At 43.1% G+C, this 14512-nt stretch overlaps 1 protein-coding gene across 2 annotated transcripts in view; it reads left to right on the forward strand.

Moving 5' to 3' along the window:
• The window catches only part of LOC126267510 (RNA-binding protein Raly-like), a 750937-nt gene that overhangs the window by 722015 nt on the left and 14410 nt on the right, over window positions 1-14512 (forward strand). For both annotated transcript variants that reach the window (XM_049972810.1, XM_049972809.1), the window contains exon 9: window positions 14034-14303. In XM_049972810.1, the coding sequence (XP_049828767.1) occupies window positions 14034-14303 (270 nt within the window). The remainder of the gene's footprint in view (window positions 1-14033; window positions 14304-14512) is intronic.

Below are 14512 nucleotides of genomic sequence, written 5' to 3' on the forward strand. Positions count from 1 at the left end.
TCCCTTGACACTGCCTCCATTGTAACCCAAAGGTGTAATGGGGGCATGTCCAGCACGGTCTCCATCCCAGCAGCGCCTGTGCTAGTAATTCCACCTCTTACAGCTAAACAGGTCAATCGCCTTCCCAATTCTGTAGGAGCGATTTTTAATCTATTCATCGAAGGAAACTTGGGAGAAGTGTTCGCTTAGTCGCAATTTTTTCTACTGTCGAGTTGGGGGAGTGTAATGAATGACATACTAAATGTACTGTCCCGCGGGGTATGAGTGAGGGAATTGAGGTCTTTTAATGGTCACGTTTTTTTTTATTTCTTGCTGTCCCAAAAACCGCACCTTCTAGCGTAAATGTTTCCAGGTGACAAATTAAACTACATTAAGTCCCCTACAAAATATGACTTGTTGGTTTTTCACTCTGGCACTAATAGTTTCCTCATTGTAGGACATGGAAAAATTGCAGACGATGAAATGTAACATTTTAATGGTATAAAGTTGGTGTGCATTGTTAAATAACGTGGGTTAAGAAGAAATATTAAATGTTCGTACACATTTAAGCGCATTAGAACGTTTTTAAGGGATAGTTTGTGTTCTGGCGGTGTAGGTTAGAAGAGCATGGGGAAAGTAGGTCGCTGGATTGTCGATCAGGCAATTCCCCACTCTGTACCGCAGTACGTCACAAAAAGCAACTACACAAAGTTACACCGACTCTTCCGCAGCTCTCATTATATGAAATACAGATATTAGTTGCTAACAGCACAAACGTAAGACCAGCGGGCCGCGGCTGACTTGCCAGCGGACCTGCCATCTCTTTTAGGCAACACTCGGACGAATGTGGTTAAAGTTTTAAAGTTCTGTGCCTTGTCAAATGTTTTTACAACGATTTTAGGGAGAGGATCTTAATTTGCTCACTGTGTGACAAGCTCGCCCATGTTTTATGTAAATGGCCAGCCAATGACAATTTCCTGTGACATTCGTGTTGCTACGTTTTCCATTTCCTTACGTTTTACTTTCTTACGTAACATTTTCCTTCTTTTCCTGCATTCTTTGCGTGTGTGCTTCAGTTTTATTAGGTCCACATTCGTTCCTTTTAATGTGTGTCAGGGCGCTGATGACCTCGACGTTGAGCGCCCATAAGCCCCAACACACACACACACACACACACACACACACATATATATATATATATATATATATATATATATATATATATATATATATATATATAGGAGAAATCGATTCCTAGTTATCCGATGTGACGGTTGTAGCCTTCCCGCACCGCGAGTGCTGTTCGCTTTTCAGTTTAGAGGCAGACTGTCTCCCCCAACATTCCTGTCCAGTTCTCTTATGTGAGCAGACAAAATAAAGTCACCGAGCTCTTATTTATATAGTGAGGTTATTCTCAGTTTGTTACGTGGGTACCTTATTTGCAGTTGTTGAACGAGCTCATTTGCAGAAAAGCTCAGCAGCTGGAGCTGTCAACTCTCTTATCACGTTGAAGAGTCTGGTCACAAGTGTAACATGCTGTCAACATGTATTCGACAATGTCGATTTCATTGTCTCCTCCATCACTACCGGGGATACTTTTCGTTTCAAAAATTTGAGTGTAAGTGAAACAGTGCATTACAGCAGCTTACTGTTCTTCACGTGAATGTGATCAATCCTGTTCCATCTGATATGTTGACACCCACCTTGCAAATACATTGCGTGTGTGTCTGTCGTCACAGTGCAGCGCATTCTAGAAGTCCCAGCAATTTCTGCATTGAAGAGATTTATGCAGTCTACCAGCAACACAATGAATAGTTAGAGAGAAGTGCAGTAACTTCGAGGTCATTCATTAATATACTACGTATTGACTACGATATGATTACAATGCTTTACAATATGCTGTCAACAGGAAACTGCAGCACATACCACTTTTACCAATCTAGTCTCTTTCCCACCAAACATTACATAAATAACTGGCAATATAGCTCTTACAAATAAGACACTTTGCAACCATTGTTCGTAGGAATGTATTTTACGTAAAACCTTAATTAACAATTGTTTGTAAGTAGTCACTCAATAAACTGAAAATAGCTCTACTATATAAACACAAGCCGAGGACTTTATTTTGTCGAGTTACATTGAGAGAACTGAGGAGCAATATGTGGGGAGATACAGTGTGTAAACTGCAAAGCTAGCAGCACCCATTACAGAGTAAGGTCCTTTCCTGGAAGAACGCTATAACTGTCATATCTGACGACTGAGAATCAATTTCCCTTGTAGCAGTGTAGGACACTGTGCAGAGATATACGTAGAATCGTTCCACAAGCTCTTCTTGCTTTTGTATTATTAGCAACTGCTATCTGTATGCAATGCGATGTTAACACACTTTGTGGGAACTAACCCCCACGCCCCGGGAGTGTCTGCGCAATGCGTCACCAGTGATTCATAAGGCGGGCTGCGGAAGGGTCCGTATAACTCTCTGAAATACAATGTAGGCGCTTTAATGACCTCTCTCTTCAGTTTACACACCTAGGAAGGAGGGAAATGTGTGATAACAACCGGCGAGGCACCTACTCTCATGCTTCTACCCTCCTCCCTGTTACAGTCCCAGAAAACATTTTATCCGTTAATACGTTTCTACTGCACTTATTTGTGGTACAGGCATTCAGTATTTGCTCCTAATCCACTTCATTTAACAATAAACATCAATTTTATACCGTTAAAACGCTATTCTTAATAACCTGTTTTTTTTCCAACTCTTGCAACGCATATAGCAAATGTAAAGTAGTTCAATGTTGTACCGGGAAACAATTTCGCTAGATGCTGTTGTTTACGAAACATTCAAGAACAGCCTAAAAATGACTTTTGTACCCCTGTCACAGCCGTCCCCTCACTCACTCCCACCGGACAGGATGTTGATGTTGATGATGGTGATGACGATGATGACGCTAGCCCAAAATTTCGTGGTCAAAAAGGTTTTACATGAACTTTCTCTTGAGTAATGGCATGATACTGTTTCTAAATTTTAAAAAAAATATCACTGGTATGTCTAACTGCAGGTACCTGTAAATTGGAGAATTTTAATAGTTCAGATGTAGTTGGCCTTTGTGTGAAAATCCTGGAAACACTGTGGAACGCAAAGGCCAACGCCACAGTCCTTGCACCACCATCTACTTTCCTTCCTGATGTGCTTACCCGTCTCACTTTTTCCCCTGTCTGAACATACTTTGCAGTACCTAGTAGTATTCACCTTGTTTGAAGTGGGTGGGACGTTCTCTGGAAAGTGCCTTTCAAATGTCCTCTCAATTTGTGAAAATGAAGTGGCTTGTTGCTGAAAAATATTTCCGCCCTTCTCAGCCAATTTCTTCCCCACTTTGTGAATAAAGTCTGCTAGGAATACATTCCTCCTAGTCTTCTCTTTATATAAAATAAAACTGTTGACAGTTGACATGATAAAAAAATGGAAAACAGCTTTTTCCACCACTTCAAAGTTTTTCGGGCAAACGGATAATAGCTTGAGAACTGATCTGCTCTGTCAACGTCAATAATAACGTCTGGCTTTAGGATTTCTGCTATTCCACCTATGGCCCTCACTTGAATACTAGTGCTGGTGGAATTATGCTTTGTGGAAAGAAAAAACATCTCGTTTTGACCTCCACTTCACTGCCAAGAGGTAGTGTTTACTTTGAAAAATTATCTGACCTTTTTTTAGTTTTAGTGTTTTGAATATTCGTGGCAAACATTTCCTGTTTTTCATTACAGTTCGCACTCCAGGAGTTTTATTTTCCCACAACATGTCCAAAAGAGATGGACTGGTGTAGTACTTATCCATAAAATGCAATGTCCTTTGCCAAAGTACTGTGAACACAACCTTTTTACAAGGCCCTGGATATTATTGTCAACATTCCCTGCAGAACCCTGTGTATACATCACAGTTTGGCATATAACCAGTTGATGAATCGCAGAGATCATACAATTTTATCCCATATTTATTGGGTTTGTTTTCCATGTATACTCTGAAGCCTATTCTACTACGAAAGGGACACATTGCCTCAGCTATTGTCTGGTTCATGCCTGGATGAAAACTACTTTTGCTTTTATTCACAAAGAAATAAAAAAAGGCCTCACTTTGTCAAGTGGGTCATGCTTTTCTTTGCCTCTGCTAAAGAACGTAGCATTGTCATTCAAGTGTAACATCGAAAATATAGCGCAAAGTCGATCGCGACTCAACAGTTTACCCCATAATCATATCTGCAAAAACGGGTGTGTTGACCAATAATCACTGATTTTCGGCAATTTGACGACGCACATATGCAAAATAATACTGAAAAACCAGTAAATCTCTTGCAATTTTACTGCAGACCACTTATGCCAAATAGAGTTTATTTTCAGGCTACCTTTGCGTTTCATTGCCGTAATAACGTACTGATTCGTTTCGCTTTTGATGAGCCGAATAATGCCGTCATGAAAGAAATAACTAAAATATTGCAGCTCCTCAGATGCATCTGAGAAATGCGATGCTACGCCGACCACTTCCTGGAAATCCGGCAGTGCTGGCTGATCGTCTGGTTCCTGCCAATCTTGCTCATTTTGCTCAGTGAGGCACACACGACCAGGTACCACAGATGGTGACTGATGGTCTGTACCACTGTCTGCATAGAAAAAATAATGCTAAGATTTGTACGAAGAGGTACTAAATTCAAGTGAAGTAATGAACATTACTCACAATACAAAATGCGGTAATGAACTCTTTACTTTACAAACAATTGAGACATACAAATACCTGAATCATCACTTGTACTTTCGTCTGGAGAATACGAATCTTCTTTGTCAGAATCGTCCATTGCAGATCCTGCATCTCCATAAAGAATATCGAAGATCTCGCCATCCGTCAACTCGCTGCGCGCCATTTTCACGATCGTAAACACCTGTGAATGAACTGCAGATAACTTCGTCTTTGCAGATCTCAAAATCGCTTCCATGATGAGGTAGCCGATAAATGCTGGCCTCTTGCGGAAGAAGAATGAACTACCTCCACCTTAGTTGACGAAACTGCTTCGGAGACCCGCTAAACGCGCTTAAGGAGCCAAGTAAAGGCTCGCCCGTACGGTATACGGGCACCGTGCTGTAAGTGTTAAAAACGCAGCGGATAGCACGTTTAGACGCTCTCCTGTAAACATACAGTATGTTCCAAAATGATTTTAAACCTTCGATCAAGTATTATATTTTAGAAATGGGAATAGGTAGAAAGGTGCGGTTAACGGCAAAATGTCACACACGCCTGAAGCTGATTTCTTCTTGTTTTCCCTTGTTAGGTTGCACGAACAGCATCAGAGCAGCAATAGCACACACCAACGAGGATCCTAGGCCGGGCACATTGAACCGGAGTATCACGTAGATAACCTGTGTTAACAGACGGAATACACATTTGAGGTGACCCCCCCCCCCCCTTTCCCCCTCCCCGAGACAGTCACGATTTTCATACCTCTGTCCCGAATTTTTTCGAACGTAATTCGCGACACACATTTGTCCTGTATTTTAACAATTACGAAACGATTTACCCTGCATTATGCGTTCATTTGATCTGTATCGGTATGCTGTTACTGAGACTGTATTTTCCCAAAAGAGTAATGTATGGAGCACTGAGAAAACAGAATTTGTTGTAGGAAATACGAAATCAATGTTAGTGACTGGCGTTGTGATGAAACTTGAGTCGAATGTTTTTATAATGATGATGAACAATACAGGCAGGCTCAAGAAAATTTGCAGCACTGATGAATACAGCATGTCTTCTCGCACTCCACCATCTTAGAGGGTAGTAATAAAATATAAATTAATGTACTATTTGTAACAAAGTGGTAGCTTGCATTTATTACGCTCAATTCAGACTTTTTTTGCAGTATCAAAATTTTTTTAATGTGTCCCGAATTTGGCAGTAGAAAATATGGTCACCTTAACACACTGAACTCTGTTAAGCGGCTACTAGAGTCGTAGGTATGTATGAACATTGTGCCGAAAACCGCACTTTTCTAGCTATCCCCATTCTGAAATACGGAGTGTTACAAAAAGGTACGACCAAACTTTCAGGAAATATTCCTTACATACAAATAAAGAAAAGATGTTATGTGGACATGTGTCCGGAAACGCTTAAGTTCCATGTTAGAGCTCATTTTAGTTTCGTCAGTATGTACTGTACTTCCTCGATTCACCGCCATGATTTCTTACGGAATACTCTACCTGTGTTGCTAGAACATCTGCCTTTACAAGTACGACACAACATGCGGTTCATGCACGATGGAGCTCCTGCACATTTCAGTCGAAGTGTTCGTACGCTTCTCAACAACAGATTCGGTGACCGATGGATTGGTAGAGGCGGACCAATTCCATGGCCTCCACGTTCTCCTGACCTCAATTCTCTTGACTTTCATTTATGGGGGCATTTGAAAGCTCTTGTCTACGCAACCCCGGTACCAAATGTAGAGACTCTTCGTGCTCGTATTGTGGACGGATGTGATACAATACGCCATTCTCCAGGGCTGCATCAGCGCATCAGGGATTCCATGCGACGGAGGGTGGATGCATGTATCCTCGCTAACGGAGGACATTGTGAACATTTCGTGTAACAAAGTGTTTGAAGTCACGCTGGTACTTTCTGTTGCTGTGTTTTTCCATTCCATGATTAATGTGATTTGAAGAGAAGTAATAAAATGAGCTCTAATACGGAAAGTAAGCGTTTCCGGACACATGTCCACATAAGACGTAACATATTTTCTTTCTTTGTGTGTGACGAATGTTTCCTGAAAGTTTGGCCGTACCTTTTTGTAACACCGTGTATATATGATCAAAGTTGTAAAGTCGATTTTGGAACACCCTGTATTTTCCATACTTCTTTGAGACAGTGAGAAGGCGCCGACAAAGGGCGACCGCATACACCGCGAAGCCGTCCCGCCCGCCAGACAACTGAATGTCTTAATTGTCATTTGCCTTCTACTAATTGAACTGTATAAAACTGATTTCATTTACTTTCATATTCCTTACTGCAAATTAATACGACAGCTGAACGTGAACGTCTCTGCAACGAGCTTTCTCAAATCCTTGTGACTCTCATGTTGGTTTGTATTATGGAGACGCCCGCCCGCTGGCGTTGTTCGCTCGTACATTGCAAGTGAGAAAACATTCCCTCTCCCTCTTACGTCCCCGCTCTCCGCTAACGTCGTGGCCATGGAGCAATTTATCGTCTACAGACTGTGTGTGTCCGGGAAAAATAATTAGATTTGACCCATACGTCAGGGGTTTTCGAAGGTTTGTCTGGGGTCGGCAATTAAGTGATGACAGGCCTACCCCAGCGATACGGCAGGTTAATTAGTTTAGCGTTAATGGCACCAGGAACAACTTAATCTACAACAATACATGACTCAGTTTTCAATGATGAAAAGACAAATTACTCCATTCAGTACATAATAAAATTAACATGTATAATGCTTATTTTAACTTCGGCATATGTCTGAGATACATCTCCTCTTAGGACCACCCTCTGTCAGTATAATATAGCGTGGCTTTAGCTCAGCTAATTGAATTATTGCATGCTAGTTTCATTCAGATGAATGAATAGATAGCGCGGTCATGTACAGCACTAAAGAATGGATAGTTAAAAGAACGTACACATGGGTCAGCCGACCGAAAAATTACTGGTTGTTTGACTTGAAAAGAAAGAAAGAATTAATAATCGAGTCAATATCCAAAGCTACATCGGTGTCGAATCTTTTCATTCGATTGCCACCACTGACTGCTTTCACTGGAGAAAATAAGTGAATAATAATCCAACAGACAGGTAAAACTAGAACCGACTGACATAATTATTTTCATTCAGTTGCTCCCACGTATTGGTTTCCTTCAAAATAGTGAATGAGTAGTCCGACAAACTGAATAGATTGTTTTCATTCGGTTGCTACCACAGACCGGTTTCTCAAAAGAATGAATGAATAATTCAACCGATACAGATCACGCTGGATACGGTGGCCGATGCGCATTGATAAGTTTTGTCCAAAGAGCTGGGCGAGTTCATCCGTTTGTTCAAAGGAGAGGCCGACAAGTGTTTGCCGACGCCCACGACGTGCAGTCTTTCTCAACAGCTTTAGAGATGAAGATGATGAAGATAAAGTCCCATACTCTGTGACAGAGCGTAGGGGAACGTTGCGGGAGACCCGCACCGCCGTACTAGGCAAGGTCCTAGTGGAGGCGGTTTGCCATTGCCTTCCTCCGACTGTAAAGGGGATGAATAATCATGATGAAGACGACACAGTCACACCCAGTCATCATGAGGCAGGGAAAATCCCTGACTTCGCCAGGTGTTTGGCTCTGTTACACTTCAGAATCCGAAAAAGAAATCTCGGGTACGGCCTTTCTTCCATACATTCCCAGAGTGACGGACAGAATCGGCCGTATATTGCGCAAACATGGTGTAAAGACGATTTTCAAACCGACAAGGAAGACCAAAGAGTGTCTTAGATCGGCAAAGGCGAAAAGGGACCCACTTGCAATATCGGGAATATACCGCATGCCATGCACATGGGAAAAAGTTTATGTCGGAATGACCGGATGATCAATCAACACCAGCATCAAAGAACATACGCGACATTGCAGGTTGTGGCAGGTGGGGAAATCGGCCGTGGCAGAGCACGCACTGAATAAGACTGACCACGTAATAAAATTCGCCGACACGGAAGTTCTGGCTGTAGAGAAGCACTTGTTCAGAGAAGCTGCAGGAATACAAAAACACGCGAACAGCTTCAACAAGAGAGAGGAAAGCCTTAAGGTAAACGGATCCTGGCATCCCGTACTGCAGCGAACGACCGTCGCAGGTAGCTCGAGGAGAACCGCACCGGAAATGACCGCAGAGAAGCCCTCGGATGTTGGCGCGCCAGGTACATATAGTCTGAAGCCGCGAGCTCGGCTCCAGTTCACCACCGGCAATGGAGGGTGAAGCTTTGACAGTGCCAGCCATTCGTGCTGGCGAAACGTCAGTAAAATGACCAAGTGGCCACGAAAGCCTCCACAATTTTGTAAAGAGGGGAGAATTTTGCCAAATGGTTATTATGCAAGACTTCATTGTCTACCATGTTATTCCAGTAACTACAGATTTTCCCGATGAAAGAATATAATTTTTAATGGTCTTCGATAGCTACTGAAAGAAGAAATGTTGTCGGTTTTGGAAAGACATAAATGAAGTCATTAAATGTGTATTTTGTATCGAGGATGTGCTTTTTACAAGATACTGACCTTACTTCTCCGTTCATCACTTAATAACTTAAGAAACCACAGTTTTAGAATTCTCTCGCAATTGCGTGTGCACAACATGTTAGTGAGGTGAGCTGTGTAAATTCCGCTGAGTTTTGACAAAAGAAACAAATTTTAACGTGGCAGGAAGAGAAATGTGTTCGTTTTACTCAAAATTCCCTACTCGTGACTCTTCCCTGAATGTCACAAATGGTTGACAAACTAGGCGAAAATAAATCCCTGCATTTTCGGTGGAATTCTTTTTAGATATTAACCAAAGAAGAGGTGATATGTTGTTGAATAGTGACCAAGCTATTGTGAGTGTGGAGGAACCCCCAAAAAGTATGAGTGTAGGCTTTAGTTTAGAATGGCACTTCCCCTCCAGTGCTCGACATTTCCCCTACAGCGCTCTGAGCGACCCCCTCACCACTGCCGCTCTCCCCACGCTTCCCCAGCCGAATGTGCATCTAGCCACCACGGAATTTTGCGCGCTCTATACATGTAACTGCAACTGAATGGGTCAACTGTTTTCCAACAACTGAATGAATCGATTCCTTTCATTCGGTTGTTCCCATCACGAGTGTCCAGTACTAATTTTGCACTACGTTAAATGCGCATTATGCCATTTTTCTAATGCTACTAACAAACTTACTAAGTAATACTGTGACTAAATCGTGTATGTATCATTCGCAAAAGTAACCTCTAGCATTTACCGCTTTAATGAGTTCATTCACCACTAGGTTATACAGTAGTGGGTACAAAACCGCTGCTTGTGGATATGCTCAGGTGATGTTGAGCACTATTTCCTCAGTCATCATTGTGTCGTGTACTTCTCATCTACTCATCATGTTCTTAATTTACCTGCATGCTGTGGTCTTATTGCCTTGCTCTTTTTTAGCTCAGAACATAGATTTGAAGATCGATTCGCTAAAAGTGCTCTCAGTATCCAGAAAAATGCAGAGGAATTGCCTGAAAGTGTGGAGTTCTTCTACAGTCCCAGAAAATTTGTGAAATGTTGTTTCACGTGCTTAGCCTGGTTGATATGCGTGTCAGTCTTCATGTAGAAATACGTCATTTAACCCCCTTTCCCTAACGTGCCCATTAATCTGTTTTGCTGATGTATTTAGAAAGGGCAGACTGACCGGTCTCATATGCTTAGTCTTGTTATAATTATTTCTCCCAGGAGAATTATAAAAACTTTTGCTACTCTCCAAACATTAGAAATGGCTCCTGCTGCTAGGTTAAAACCAAACATAGAAGTCTAATTGAACTCTATCCTGCTTATTGCAGTAGAGGTGAAAAGATTCCATCTGGGTCTGGTGACTGAACAATTGAATTACATTGACGAATGGTGCCTGAGAATAGTGGTTGTCGTTAAGCCTCCATATAATTCCTTTTTGTAGCATCGTCACGGCGGCAGACCTTTGTGAGAGGAAATAATATGGTGGGCAGCCTTTCTGGGAACATACGCTCTCGCCCTTTCAACAGTAAATCTTTCCGTCATGTACAATATTTCTACTGTGGCTCTGCCAATGGAGGTGGCTGAGCAGATATGAAACACTAAACGACCCTGTGAGGACACTGACGATTTTGTTTGATCTTCTCTCTTCGGTTAAACCAAACTGGAGAAGGGTCTTCCCCTGACGGACAATGCTCTAGAATATGTTAAACGAAGGTTTTGTAAACCACTTATTTCATTCTTGTGAACCTTGGTGACTCAGTTCTTTAGTGCCAGATTCACATCTGAAGGACTGCAGTTCGATCCCCTGTCATTCCTACAATTTTTATCTGCGGCTTTTCTCTTCTTTCACCTTTTGCAATTTTTGATAACATAAAAATGCAACATTGTTATCAGTACGAGATAAACCGTTGACTCTCTCATAAATGGCCAAAGAAGTCAGTTCAAAGGCCGGAGGAAAACATTCTCGTTAACACCTATAATAGCACCGTTCCTGGTTGATGGTGGTTTCCAATCCAGCTTTCCGGTTGACGACATCTTCACCAGCTTTCAAGGATTAATTGCATTGTCGTAAGATTATTTCTGTGAATATCTGCCTGGTTTCTGCTTTTCCTACGATTAGTTTTTGTGAACTTATTCCACTTCAGGTCTCTCTGTACGGTTTCTCCTAAGTATATTAGGTCAGCGCTGTTGTCAGTGTTTCATCGGCAATCACGTAATTGTACATATCTTCCACTCTTTATGTCCAGTATGTTATAACTAGGTTAGTATCAACTGCCACTCGTTATATAGATCCGCTATACTACGCTGATCTTCCATTATTATGCATATTATCCTGGACAATGACTGAATACCTTGTATAACCTCCTCGAGTCACAATCCAGTCCCATAATCGAAGCACTCAGACTTGGATGTGGTTGGTGACGTCACGTTGCTTGATGTCACATTTGCGCAAGGGATATCATCTGTTATATAGACTGGACCAGTCGTCCTTTCAAGTTCTGTATTACGTATCGTTAGTCAGGAACACTTAAAATGGCTGTGCTGGCCAAGCAAGCTGACAGACATACTGAGAATGTGAGAAGTGGCCTTTGCCATGACATCCATGAGATTAATTGACAAATAGTTCTGTTTTCATTTCCTCGACGAAAAACGTGTATGCAGTGTGTTGTATAGATGCCGGATGTCAGTTCGTAGGATGGAGCTCCATGCTTGTTGCTCTTTGTCGGTCACTACTGAGGCGGTGAATGCTGTTTGTGGGTGAGGTCCAATATGTGCTCGATTGGAGACAGAACTGGTTATCGATCAGATCAAGGCAACATGTCGACACTCTGTATTAGCATGTTGGGTTACAACAGTGGTACGTGGGCGAGCGTTAACCATTTGGAAAATGCCCCGTGGAATGCTGTTTATGAATGGCAGCACAATAGGCCGAATGACCAGATTGACGTACCGTTTCGCAGACAGGGTGCGTGGGATAACAACGAGAGCGCTACTGCTCTCACACGAAATCGCACCCAAGACCATAAATCCAAGTGTAGGTCCAATGTGTATTGTAGTATCATTGCCACAGATATTACTACAACGCCGCGCCAACACAAGGTTGGCAGCCCGTCGTCTGCCGAGCACAGCGCACTCTAGCGGGCTGTGCAGCTCGACGGAACTGGAGTGTGCCTCGTTCACTTCTTAGCTAGATTTCAACCAAGGCATACGCACTTTCATAATCGGCCCTTAGCCAGTTCTGTAATGTCTGCATTGATTCTCTGAGGAGGGCCCATCAGGCTTAGTCCCTGAGAATATGTTGTATTAGTTTATGGTATTCCATGTTACGAGATTGTCAGTTTATAGCCGCAGCTGCAGTCCTACAACCTACTGAAGATAACTAATTTCATTGTACTATGTGTTTCTTTAATAATAATCTTTCTCTCTAACAGTGTACCGTACCGCATATTATTTCAACCTGGACTCCTTCAGCTCCTATCAACTCTGCCTCCTACTTATTTGCATTTAGTAGCGAGCTGAAAACACCCACGCGTTTTGTGCCTCTAAACAGTGAGACACAATATGTCTAGCACGTACACAAGATGGTAGCAAGCCCTGAACTGTTCTCCATCTAACCAACACATGGCCATCTCTGGCAGCTAGGCAGAACCAACTGTCATCAGAAAACACAACAAACATACACCCTGCCATGTGAATTCTCGCTAGACACCTCTGAAGCCGCAAACGGTGGTGGTTCGGCGTCAGTAGAATGCACGCTACAGGACGTCTGACTAGGAGCTGTCCTTAAAAGTAACTCGTTGTGTCACTATGGTTCCAAGTGCTGCTCAAATCGCTGCTATAGATGCAGTACGTTGTGGCAGAGCGATACGCCGAACACATGTGGTTCCCTCTAGATTGTGCGACGTGACCGTCCGGAGTCCGGTCTTCTCGCGACCGTACGTTCTGGTGACCACCGTTGCCAGAAATTATGTACAGTGGGTACATTCGTGCCTAGTCCTTCTGTGTAGTCCTTTAGTCCTTTTACACAACCTCGTTTAAACCCACCACGTCCAACCTAAATGGTAACTAACGGTGACGACCGTTACAGCGTGTATTTAAAGGAAATGTACTAGCGCCCCTCTTGTGCCTCTGGCACAAAATTTGAACAGGCACCACCACCACCAGACGATTTACCAACTTTCGTTTATGTAGCACAACTTCTTCATGGTGTTGCGATATTTTTCCCGTCGGTGAATTAATTTGAGAACCGCTTACTTTATTGGTGAACTAAGATTTCTGAAATAAATGGCATTCAGCTGTATACGAGACCCGTACGAGCTGTAAGTAACTAAGATGTGGAGAGGCAGCGTGTCAATAGTCCCAGTTGCAATCCCTGGTTTTATGATTATAAAAATCAATGATATGTGATGGATTAATCAATTTTTTGATAACGGGATTTTCACGCTGTGACGTAGTTCTTAATATTATTACTGTAATACTTACAGGAATTTTGCGAAATGAAAATGACGTATGGAAATTAAAGAAGCTTCAGAAAGATTTCAGTTTTATAATACATGTAATTGTTGGTACGTCATAATTGACCTATTTAGGTCGTCAAAAATCCGGTAAATGGATAAAACGATTTGGTAGACATGAGTTTTCAGTGGAGCGTTTGTCGAAAAAAGAGGCTGGAGTTGTTAAACATAACGTTTGCCTCGTGGCGTCTCATCGTACGAGGAGTGAAAACCTTCCGGAGCCACCTGTTGGGTCTAGCGAATGGCTCAGAAACGACAGTTCTCCTCTTCTGGCCAATTATAACGAGGCAATTTTTTTCCAGGAGAGCAGCTCCCACGCGGGCAGTGCCGCGGTGGAGGAGGAGGAAGGAGTGGAGGAGGAGGGGGGCAGCACTCCAGAGGTGGCTGAAGCGCGCCCTCCCTCGCAGGCGGCCTGCAACGGCATCGGCGGCTGTGGCGACGGCGGCGGTGACGCGGCCGCGCCGGAGAAGCAGCGGCCGGCGCGCGCGCATGCGCAGAGCCGCGGCGTGGGCGCGGGCGCTGCCGGAGGAGCGGCCGAGGGCGGCGACCAAGGGCGCCCGCAGGCCCACGCGGTAAGCTGCGAGCCTCGTACCTCATCCTCGCCTACGTGCCCTGCGTGTTGACACAGCAGGACAATGACGTACCCGGAGTGCCTAAAAAGAGTGCAGCACGAGCAGAAATGGCAAACCTAGTTACATGTCACTAATACACTGCTGGCCATTAAAATTGTTACTCCACGAAGATGACGTGCTACACACGCGAAATTTAACCGACAGAAGAA

Source organism: Schistocerca gregaria, chromosome 4 (assembly GCF_023897955.1).
Source record: "Schistocerca gregaria isolate iqSchGreg1 chromosome 4, iqSchGreg1.2, whole genome shotgun sequence".
Classification (NCBI taxonomy): domain Eukaryota; kingdom Metazoa; phylum Arthropoda; class Insecta; order Orthoptera; family Acrididae; genus Schistocerca; species Schistocerca gregaria.